This window comes from Bos mutus, chromosome 6 (genome assembly GCF_027580195.1).
Source record: "Bos mutus isolate GX-2022 chromosome 6, NWIPB_WYAK_1.1, whole genome shotgun sequence".
NCBI classification, from domain to species: Eukaryota; Metazoa; Chordata; class Mammalia; order Artiodactyla; family Bovidae; genus Bos; species Bos mutus.
In genome coordinates this window covers 19,492,007-19,504,172 of record NC_091622.1, presented here as the reverse complement: position 1 = coordinate 19,504,172, position 12,166 = coordinate 19,492,007, and the positions used below count along the sequence as shown (strand labels likewise).

Genomic DNA, 12,166 nt, shown 5'->3' with positions numbered 1-12,166 from the left:
AGAACCTCTGCCTTTTTATTCTCAGCCGAATTTTCTTTCTTCTCGACAACACTGCCCTCATGTGCTAACTAGAAAATTTTTCACTGCGTAAGTCAGCTAAATACTTTCACAATAATACCTGATCTATGCCTCAACATTGAAATAATCCCAAATTAATGTTTGGGTTCCACATTTAAAAAAACCTCCAGAGAAGAAATACTTACCAGTATTTATTTGTGAGGATTTTATTATACATCTGTCTAAATAAACATCTCTCCTAACTTTCCAGCCAGAAGTGCCACGCCAGACGGACACTCACCGCTCCAAACTTCTATCCACATACAGCACAGAGGCACTCTACCAAGCTAAGCGCAAGTGCAATGCCACACAAGAATATGACATCAATCTTCTGGAAGGGGAGTTGGTGGCTGTGATCGAACAAAAAGATCCACTGGGGAGTACCAGCAGGTGGCTTGTTGACACAGGAAGTGAGTTTTTTGCATAAGATGCAAAGAACTTCCACCTCTCTACTGCTTGAAATCTTCCCAGGGGCCTCTGTGTGCTTCTCCAAGTGCAACTGTTTGGAAAGAGTATATAAATAACCTTGTTTCTTCTTTTTATTTCCTACCCAGTTATAAAAGGATATGTGTATTCCTCCTTCCTAAAACCCTACAATCCAGCAAGAGTGCAGAAGGTGGATGCTGAGAACAGGTTCTGCGATGACGATTTTGATAACATCAGCCTCTTTGTGTCTTCACGGCCAGCCAGGGACAGTGTCGCAGGCACCCCAGAAGGTAGCATAAGTGGTAGCAGCTCATCTCTTAGTGGAACATGTGGGAAGTCTGAAACAAATGGTACCGACGCTGACAGTCTTCAAGAGGCAGATGAACAGGTAAGAATTTGAACCTTGATGTGAAGAGGCTTGGCTGTTCAAATCATGAAATATGTTCTCTCTTACCGTGAGACTCGGGAAGTGTCAGCTTCCGTTTTGTGTACCTTTTTCAAGGGATTTAATTCTCTGAGCCTGTTTCCTCAAATGAGGAAAAGAAGACAGTAATCCCCACTTGGCCAAGTTGATGCGAGGATTAGAAATAATGTGTAAGTGAGCTATCTATGAATTGGTTGTTTTTAATCTCTAGCATAACACCACCACATAATGACGTATACTATATACTGAAACTTTGAAAAGCTACCATTCCCCCATTTAACCAGTGCAAAGTCTATTGGCATAATCCTTTCCCAAAATGGTAAGTTAACTATTATATAGGGCTCCTTTTGCTACCTCAGAAAGTTTCGGTATATTTGTTAATCCCCAGTGGTGACCAATTAACTGGTTCCTTTTTTTAAACTTGCTTTTTTCTTTACTGGCTTTATTAATTAATATTAACTTCTTTAAAAAAATAAGGTTAATACATGTTATTTGTGAAAAGTCAAAATAGTAGAAAAATATACGTAAATTAAAAGTAAAGATCTTTATTCTCTCCTCAGTCCTACTTTGCAGAGATAACATGCAGGTATATCTTTTCAAATACTGTATTTATCTGAGTATGTTTATACTTACATGAGTGGGAACATATATGTTGTACATAATTTCTTTTCACTTAACAATATATCTTAGACACAACCATACTTAAATATCTACCTTCTTCCTTAACAAATTCTGCATAACACTTCATTATTCAGATATATCACAGTTTATGTAACTATTACCATAATAATAGACATTCAGAATATTTTGAGCTTTTTAAAAATTTCAAACAATATTTCAGGCAAGATCCTTATTCATCTATTTTTATACACTTAAATGAGTATATCTATAAGGCAAGTTCCTAAAAATATTGGAGCATCAAAGGAGATATAAAGTCTTGATAGACAGTGCCATACTGCTCTTCAAAAATATTTTATCTATTCAATTTCTTTCAACAATACACTGAATGCTGTCCAATTCATGTCTGAAACTTTAAAAATGGTTTTATTAAGTACTTACTTACATATCATAAAATTTATACAATTTAAATATACAATTCACTGACATTTAGTATACTAACAGTTACCTGAATCCAACTTTAGAACATTTGCTTTACCCTAAAAGATTCTTTGCACTCATTTTGGAGCCCTTCCTGTTTCCCACTTTTAGCCCCAAGAAATCTTTAATCTACTTTTTTCCTCCATAGATTTGCCTTCTTTGTATTTTTTGTATTAATGAAACCACACAGTATGTGGTGTCTTACAGACAGCTGCTTTCACTTAGCATAATGTTTTTTGAGATTCACCCATGTAGTAGTATGGATATGTAGTTTGTTGCTTTTTATTGCCTAATAGTATTTTATTCTTCGAATATAGCTTATTTTGTTTATCCATTCACCAAATGATGGACATCTGGGATAACTTCTATTATGAATAATCCTGCTATGAACATTTTTGTGCAAGTCTTTGTGTGAATTTCATTTTTCTTGAGTGGAGTTGCTTATTGGTACCACTAAATTTTTAGAAAACTGTCAAGCTGTTTTTCAAAGTGATTGCACCATTTTATGTATCCAACAACAATCCGTAAGGATTGTGAACTGCAGTTGCTTCACATTCTTGCCTTATTGCTTTTTTTTTTTTTTTTCACAGCCGTCTTAATGGAAGTGAAGTGGTATCTCATTGTAGTTTTGATTTACATTTCCCTAATGACTAATGCTGTTGAATATATTTCATGTTCTTATTGACCATTCCTGGTTGTTTTTTTTGATGAAATGTCTTTTCGGGTATTTGCCCATTTAAAAAATTGGGTTCACTTCTGTTCTTATTATCCAGTTTTAAGAATTCTTTATTTTTCTGGATACAGTTCTTTATCAGATATGTAATTTGCAAGTATTTTCTCCCAGCCATGGCTGATTCTAAACTCATCTCTACATTCCTGTGTGTTTTTACCACTTTCCTGTCTTGAAGTTTCAAAACCCTTTTTTCACTTATTCACTCTCAGCTTATTCAGAGTTTTTATAAGACTATATAATGTTACAATACCAACTGATTAATGAACTTTTTTTAGTGAAATCCATATACTTGATTAAATGTCCTGGCTGACTTTGCCTTACCTCAATAACCTGGAAGGACAGACATTGGAGGACGAAATTTGTGAAGACACCCTAAAGCTGGTTAGATGTTGAGTTCTAGTTTTTACTTGGCTTTATAGGAACTTTTAGATGAAGTGCCTCACTTAGGCTCAGCATGGATTTTGTAGTTTAACACTGCATCTAGTGCCAGTAGCTACTGCCACTGCAGAGTAATTAATTGCTTTGAGTAATCCTATCAATATGCATCATGGGAATTAGGTCCATTAGAAGTTTCCATTACTGAGGGGGAAAATAAGAATCTTCTTTTGCTCAAAACAAAGTATATTAATGACATCTTCCCAAAGTGCTGTTTGTTCTCCTTTTCCTCTGAGATTCAAACCAATTCAAAATAGGCTATGGTGTCATGGATATAAATACAAATATTATTACTGGTACAACTGAATTAGAAAAGGCAGCTCAGATCTGTGAACACATAGGATCCCCTGCACCCTTCCTTTGACTTGAAATAACCCAACTCAAATTTCAGATTTCTTCCATTAAATAATAATGGCATGGTCTATATTAGTTTTCTATGCTGCATAACAAATTATCACAAACTAAGTAGCTTAAAACAACATAAATTTATTATCTTATCATTTTCTTGGTCAGCAGTCCAGACCACAGCTTAGCTGGGTGCTTTGCTTGGAATCTCATAGTGCTGCAGTCTAGACGTTTGCTTGGCTGTGCTTCTTTCTGAAATTCAAGATCCTCTTCCAAGCTCGTGGTGATGGCAGAATTTAGTTCCTTGTTCCAGTAAGACCAAGGCTTCCATTTTCTTGCTGGCACAATCTTTGGTACTTCTCAAAGAAGACCAAGTTTAATAATGGCTAAAATCCAGCTCTAGAGGGAAGTAATGTCTTGAGAATCAGTGCTCTTTTCTTTTTCCATGTGAATAATACTGAGAACATAATTTTTGACTTCTGAAAAGTTGGTTGTTTTGTAATAATTCTAGATTCACTATCTGATCCCCCCTCTTAATGTTTTTCAACTGCTTATAATAATGCTATATGTCTAGCATGTAATCATTTAAAAAGTGCTTCAAAAGTTAGAAGGCTGTAACATAATGTATCTAACTAGTCATTAAAATGATGCTTTAGAGAGCTATTTATTGAGATGAAAAGATTTTAAAATATATCTTGAAGTGAAAAAGCAGGTTGCAAAAATTATGTGTACTATAATTACATACTTAATACCACTTTAGGTAGGTAGAAAGAAAAGAAGAGGACAAGGAATAAAGGATAAAAGAACAAGGTATTCACAGAAATTGGGTAAATTTTTGTGTGCTTACCTTTATTTGAAACTTTTCTTTTACAAAAATTACTTGCATGATAACAATTTATATTTTTTAACTAAAGAACATGAAGGCTTGCTTTTGTGGGTGAGAGAGAATGAGCATTTTTCACGCAATATGACTATCTTGGCTTCCTGAGCTAATATGATGTAATATTGTAAATGCTCATTTTGCAGATTTTTTAGTTTTGGAAAGGAAGATTAAGATATGTTATGATTTTAGTTGCTGCCAATTAGAGAACTGGGATGAAATCAGTAAAATGAGTGAAGATAGGTAGAGTGGCTCACTAAGTGAGGAATAATTAAATGCACAGTTACAGAATTAGGAAATGGCGAATTGGCAGTGGCACCGCAAGGAAAGAGCTGGTGGTTGTAAACAGCAAGTAATACATTGGGTATCGGTCAATAATACAATAATACAGGGTGTTATTAAAAAAGGAAATGTGGAGAACTGGATTGTAGTCACAGAATATTGTACATAAAATGAACCAGAGCTTTATATATTGCAAAGAAGTAATTAATAAAATATATTTTACTGAATGCCAAGGAAAGGATCAGATGATTATGGCTTAAATTTCTAAAACTGTAATAAATGTGTCTGGACCAAAACATAGTAACATTGAAAGTTGAAGGATATGGCTTAGAACAATGAAAACATTTTTTAAAAAGAGAGAAAACCTTTAGCTCTTAAATTCATAACTGAAAATTTCTAACTTGTAGTCTAATGTTATCAACTACTGTCTCTTTAAAAGCAGATTTACTTCCATTTTGAATATTTATCTTGTGTTAAATGGAGGCACAAACATATCTAAAAATTGAAAAATTCTCATCCTAAGCTAACTATGGACTATGATCATCTAAAGTATTCAAAGTGTATAATTTTGTAATTTAACTTTAAAATTTTATGAGTGTTTATGTTGAATGTTTAAAATATAAGCTTTGCTAGGTAGATTTTTTATTCTCCCTGAGAGTATATCTCCCAAATTGAAAGACCACCATAAATATTTAGGAATCATATTATTAGTAGGTAATTTGACTTGATAAAAAATCTATAGCTGCACTGATAAAGTATGTATATTATGTATGCATGTATGCATGCTAAGTTGCTTCAGTCGTGTCCAACTCTGTGTGACTCTATGGACTACAGCCTGCCAGGCTCCTCTGTCCATGGGATTCTCCAGGCAAAGATACTGGAGTGAGTTACCATGCCCTCCTCCAGGGGATCTTCCTGACCCAGGGATCAAACTCATGTCTCTTATGTCTACCTGCATTGGCAGGCAGGTTCTTAACCAATAGCGCAACCTAGGAAGCCCCATAATATGTATAAAAATTGCAAAAGATGGCTAGCAACTACTAATGTGGGCTCTTAAAAGATTATTTCAGAAGCTGTATTATAATATATCATATTCCTGAAAGCTTTTGCAAACCATATCTTCCACTCTGTTCTTATGGGTATATTCAATGCCTTCACTTTCTAAACAACAAAAACAGCAGCAACAGTATATTAGAGATTCCAGTCCCTTTCTACAAGAATACACTCTGCACATCCTTGCTAGAAGAAGAGTTTGGTTCCTAAAGTACTATGAGATATGAATGAAGCACACGATTTGGAGTTGGAAGATACAGTCCAAGTAGTACCAACTAGCTCTATGATTAGGAGCATGTTACTTCTCCAAGTTTCATCTCACAGGGTTGTTAAGGAGACAGCACATTTGACATGTAAACTGTTGTGAGAGCTATAAAAGGTGGTCATTATTGCTACCATCTCTCATCTGAGATAGGAATGCCAGACAACCCTACCTGCCTCCTGAGAAATCTGTATGCAGGTCAAGAAGCAACAGAACTGGACATGGAACAAGAGACTGGTTCCAAATAGGGAAAGGAGTACGTCAAGACTGTATATTGTCACCCTGCTTATTTAACTTATATGCAGAGTACATCATGAGAAACGCTGGGCTGGATGAAGCATAAGCTTGAATCAAGATTGCCAGGAGAAATATCAATAACCTCAGATATGCAGATGACACCACCCTTAGGGCAGAAAGTGACGAACTAAAGAGTCTCTTGATGAAAGTGAAAGAGGAAAGTGAAAAAGTTGGCTTCAACCTCAACTTTCAGAAAAGTAAGATCATGGCATCCGGTCCCATCACTTCATGGCAAATAGATGGGGAAACAATGAAACATTGAGAGATTTTTTGGGCTCCAAAATTACTGCAGATGGTGATTGCAGCCATGAAATTAAAAGATGCTTGCTCCTTGGAAGAAAAGCTATGACCAACCTAGACAGCATATTAAAAAGCAGAGACATTACTTTACCAACAAAAGTCTGTCTAGTCAAAGCTATGGTTTTTCTAGTAGTCATGTATGGATATGGATGTGAGAGTTCAACTATAAAGAAAGCTGAGCACTGAAGAATTGATGCTTTTGAACTGTGGTGTTGGAGAAGACTCTTGAGAGTCCCTTGGACTGCAAGGAGATCCAACCAGTCAATCCTAAAGGAAATCAGTCCTAAATATTCATAGGAAGGACTGATGCTGAAGGTGAAACTCCAATACTTTGGCCACCTGCTGTGAAGAACCATGTCACTGGAAAAGACCCTGATGCTGGGAAAGATTGAAGGAGGGAGGAGAAGGGGATGACAGAAGGTGAGATGGTTGGATGGCATCACTGACACGATGGACTTGAGTTTGAGTAGGTTCCGGGAGTTGGTGATGGACAGTGAAGCCTGGTGTGCTGCAGTCCATGGGGTCACAAAGAGTCAGACACAACTGAGTGACTGAACTGAACTGAACTGATTGTTACCATTCCACTGCTCAAGAATTTATGGCATCTCCTTTTTGGTTTTCTCTTTACTTCTTTAATTTGCAAAATGATACATACCCACCAGTCTGTCTTGTATGTATCTTGTATGACTCAAGATAATCTCATGTGTTCTCATATGATATTCAAGCCTTTCAGCCTTACTTTCAAAACAAACCAACATATATTTGAATTCCTACTATATATCATTGATATGGTCAATGGAGAAAAATTAAAATGTGGTTTGTCTCCTCTAGCTCATGCTAGAGCTGTTGAAATGATACATGTCAGTGGTGTCAGAATACCATCAAAAGCTAAATAGTTCAAGTTCTAAAGAACAGCTTACGCTGTATCTGTACCATTGACCCTTGAACAACTCTGGGGTGAGGGAGCTGACCCCTGGGCAGCTGAAAATCCACAAAAAATTTTGATTCCCCCCAAACCTAACTCCTAATAGTCTACTTTGAGTAGAAGCCTTGATGATGATATAAACACTTGATTAACATTTATGTTTATGTATTTTATATATATACATACAATAAAGCTAGAAAAAATATTAAGAAAATCATAAGGAAAAGAATACATTTAAAATACTTTACTGTATTTACCAATATGTAAGTTTATGTCATTTACAAAATGAATCATTTCTTAATACATCAACATTATATGATATAAAGCAAATGTAATTTTATTTGCATTACTAATGCTAGACATCAGAAATGAAAAAATTATATAAAAAAGAAAATCATATTTATTTACAGGTATAACAATTTATGCATCGAAAACAAAGAAGCACTCGGATTGTTTTATGGTAGCTTAGTATAATCAGTATGATTGCTTCACAGTAGCCTAACCTATGCACTAATGACTAAATCATAAAATTTTTTTGGCATACAGTATTACAGTCATAGTCATAGTATTGGGTGGGCCAGAAAGTTTTTTTGGGTTTTTTTGAACAATCCAAACAAACCCAAACAAATTTTTTGCCCACTAATACAAACTGGAAATGTTACACTTTTTAAAAAAATCACTTACCTATGATGATAGGCTGATATGCAGTCTCTTCAGTTATGAGAGGCATACTGAATGGTAATATAATTCTTTGAAAGCAAAGTTATCAAACAGTAAGAAAACATTATAACATTATTAATTTTATGTTAAATATCACTCATCTGCTTTAGTAATTTAGTATTTTATACATTCATGACATCTTATTTTTTATCTTTTCAATATTTCTTAACTATGTGGTTCATTTGTGAGTTTTTTCAAATAATCACAAATCTCCCCATTTTTTTTACAATATACTTACTGAAAAAAAGTGTGTAAGTGGATCCACTCAGTTGGGTATTGCCCAAGGATTAACTGTAGTCCCCGCTCCACAACCCAGTCTCCTGCTCAATGGATTTATCTTATTTCTCGTTTCCTTTTTATCCTGACCCTCAGTTTTGAGAAAGTGAATCTGCCTGCCTTTTCCAGGTACTGTTTCCGTGTATTCATCTCTGTACCTTTGAATAGGAAATATCTACCCTCTTTATTAACTTTGTGACCTATAAAAGGTTACTTCTTCCAAAACCCAGCTCACAAACTAGCTTATATATACACACACACACACACACATATATATGTGTGTATTTATGTGTGTATGTATCACCTGCATTTGCATGGTTTTTTTTGTTTTGTTTTGCTTTGTTGTTTTTGCATGTACTCCCATTTTTTTTGGCATTTTTTTCCCTAGTGGGGTTATAAGTGCTCTGACAATATAATATCTGGCAACTAATAAATACATAGTAATTTTTAATTAAATAAATGAATGAATAAATATTGTTAGCTGACTGCTTAATTTTATAACATAACTAAACATTTTTATTAACAGTCTTGGTGGAAGAGGGACTAAACACTTAGAGGCTTCTTCTGCATCTAATAATTATGAAGTTTTAAGGTTAAAGAAAAATTATGGTCACTCAAAGAATTTAAAATTATAAATTTAATACACTGTCATTATAAAAGTTTATAAAATAAGAAAATAAAAACAAGAAAAATTTAGTAATACTTCTAAATCTTAGAAATCTTTATTATGTTCGTCTATAATAATTGTACTATTCAAAGAAAACCACCTAACAGTATTAGACTTATATTGTACATCTGGTTTCTTTTTGACTGAGTATTTTATCATAAGCATTTTCCTGTGTTGTCTCAGAAAACAGTATTTTTATGACTACAAATTTCCTTAGTGTAAGCATCTAGAATTTAACTATTGTTTACTGAACCTTTAATGTTATTCCACCTCCCTCCCACTTTTCACCTTATAAGTGGGTATTACATTAACATTATTATGCAATAATCTCTTCCAGTGTTTCCATTTCTGTAGAAGAGACTCTTGAGCTATTACTGAATCAAAAAAAGCTAACATTAAAAAGATTTAATAAAAAGTTCCAAATTGCCTTCAAGAATGAATAATTTAGACTCCTTCCAACAGAACAATAAGAATGGCAATTTCACTGTTTTCATCTTGGACCATACTTTGGCAAAATAAATCCAACAAAGGAGTTGGGGAAATGTAACTTTATGAAATTCTAAATCTTGGAAATCTTTATTATGTTTGTCTAAATTTTTAGGTTCTGCTTCTAATAATATCATTTGCTTCTTTGTCTAGATTTTCTATGCAGTTCATGCCTTTCAAGCACGGAGTGACCATGAACTTAGCCTTCAGGAATACCAAAGAGTTCATATACTTAGATTTTGTGACCTAAGTGGTAATAAAGAGTGGTGGTTAGCTGAAGTTCAAGGACAGAAAGGCTATGTTCCAGCTAACTACCTTGGGAAGATGACTTATGCTTAAGAAAATAAGCCTTTGACTTTCATTATCTGGCAAGTTGTTGATTGACTACCTCATAAAACTGCCATTACAACATGTTGGCCTAGAAATCAAGAAACCTCCAAACTATTAATTTAAGAGCTGACACCATTTCAGATTTTAAGGAAGACTATGCTTCCAAACAAGATTATTTCAAAATGTACAATTAGGAATGCATGTTGAAGGAAACACCAAACACACAGAACGGCGAAACACACAGCCAAAAGCTCCAACTATCAACTCCTTAAAAGTGATCTTCCGAAAGGGTAAATGTATTCTTTATCATCATGAAAGGCTGGGTCTAAGATAAAGGTTTTTCAATTTACTGTATTTTATTTTTCTGTATTATATATTTTGCCTTAAATGTTTTTGTTTTTATATTTTTCTCTTTTGAACACGCATGCATGTATATACCTACACACACATATATACCATAACATTACATGGTTTTACACACATGTATGTGTACTATGTGGTACAGATTATACATATATATGCATGAACCAGGGAGTGTACTAAAAAGACATAAGAACAGAAATCGATTACTTAATTACGTGACTCTCTCTTTAATGGAAGTTTTGAATTTAAAAGAACCCTGACTAACATAATGGTAATATCTAACATTTACTGAATGCATATCAAGTGCCAGACATTATTATAAATGCTTTATATGTGGTAAATTATTTGATACTCAAAACATTATGAGGAAACTATGGCCTAAATAGATGAAATAATTTATTTAGCCCAAGTTACATTGCTAGTAAGTGGCAGGGCTGAAATTCAAACCTAGATCTAGTTATAGAGGTCCATACCCATAAACATTACATGGTATATATTTACTATCAGCAAAGAACATAGTGATAAAAATAATCAATGCTGATGAGGACCATTTTCCTCTTAGGTCCATATTTAAGTATTGAGAAATTTTTCAAAATCAAGGGCTATTGGAACTTCCATGATTAGCTTAGAGAATAGGAAGTACCTAAGTTTATTATTTTTATTTTTTGCTTAAACATTGTTGAAAGTGAAATTGTTTAAAAACTATCCAACATGATCACTAACGATACTTTAATGAGAAAATATTTTTGGATCACTCAATCATGTAGATGATGAATGAGGAATATGTGTTCCATGTTCTGAGCCAAGATGTAAATATTCTTAGTTGCTGATTTGTACTTAGACAAGGCAGGCATTGAGGATAGCACTTGCTATAACACAATGTCCCGGGACACTGAACTTTCATTTAGGAATAGCTCAGAACTGTCCTCTAAGATTTCAGGCATGTTTTGTCTCAAGACATTTTATTGAACGAAAGATGTTTCTTTGGAATAGAAATAAAGATTAAATTTGACTAAGTGGTTTCTTTTAAAAACCAAACTAAGGTAGATTTTCATTGTCCATATAAAATGTGTTAATATATTAAATTTTAAAATTTTAAAGTTAAAATTACTCTCAAAGATTTGATCTCAATACTACATATTATTACATCTGTTACTGAGGAATACAAAAAAATGAAGAATGCCGTTTTTCAGAGAGCTGTTGACCTTTAACATACACAGGGCATGTACAACCATAGAAATTCATGAGAAGACATTACATGACAGAAAAATTTATATTTTATGATATTGTTTCTAAAATTCTTAAACAAGGTTTATCAGGTTCTATTTATAAGTTGTTTCTGCATAAAACTTTGTTTTGAGTCAGGTACCAAAAGATTGGATGTACAGCAACTTTTTGTCTTTTAAAGGGTCCTTTGTATTCAATAGTGAAACATAAGTAAATTCCAGTTTGCTTAGGATAAAGCAAAAGGAAATCCAAACTTGTAACTTGTGGCATATCATGAATCTACCAACAACTAGTGAGGAATTTTTATATAAATTAGCTGTGACCTAAATACTCCTCCCTGAAATGAAGAATTATATAAACAACACATATCTGGTTTTCTGGCTGAAATAAGTGACTAGATGTAGATGTATAGGAGAAGTTCTGTCTACCTGTGTAGTCCTAAGATTGATGCTTCCTGTCTGACCTTAGAAGAAACCACACCACTGAAATCACAGCTGCAGTTAGTAACTGAGCAAGACTTCCAGTGAAGCCACCTTCTGCAGTTCCCCACTATTGTGGCAAATATGCATTACTATAAAGC

General features: G+C 34.0%; 1 protein-coding gene across 1 annotated transcript in view; it reads left to right on the top strand.

Annotated features, from left to right (window-relative positions):
- ARHGEF38 (Rho guanine nucleotide exchange factor 38) overlaps positions 1–11,645 on the top strand; it is a 153,015-nt gene extending 141,370 nt beyond the window's left edge. Inside the window, exons 12-14 of the mRNA XM_005907719.2 lie at positions 269–467; positions 612–871; positions 9,820–11,645. Coding sequence (XP_005907781.2) covers positions 269–467; positions 612–871; positions 9,820–10,005 — 645 coding nt within the window. The 3' untranslated portion in view covers positions 10,006–11,645. The remainder of the gene's footprint in view (positions 1–268; positions 468–611; positions 872–9,819) is intronic.
- Positions 11,646–12,166: the final 521 nt, after the last annotated feature.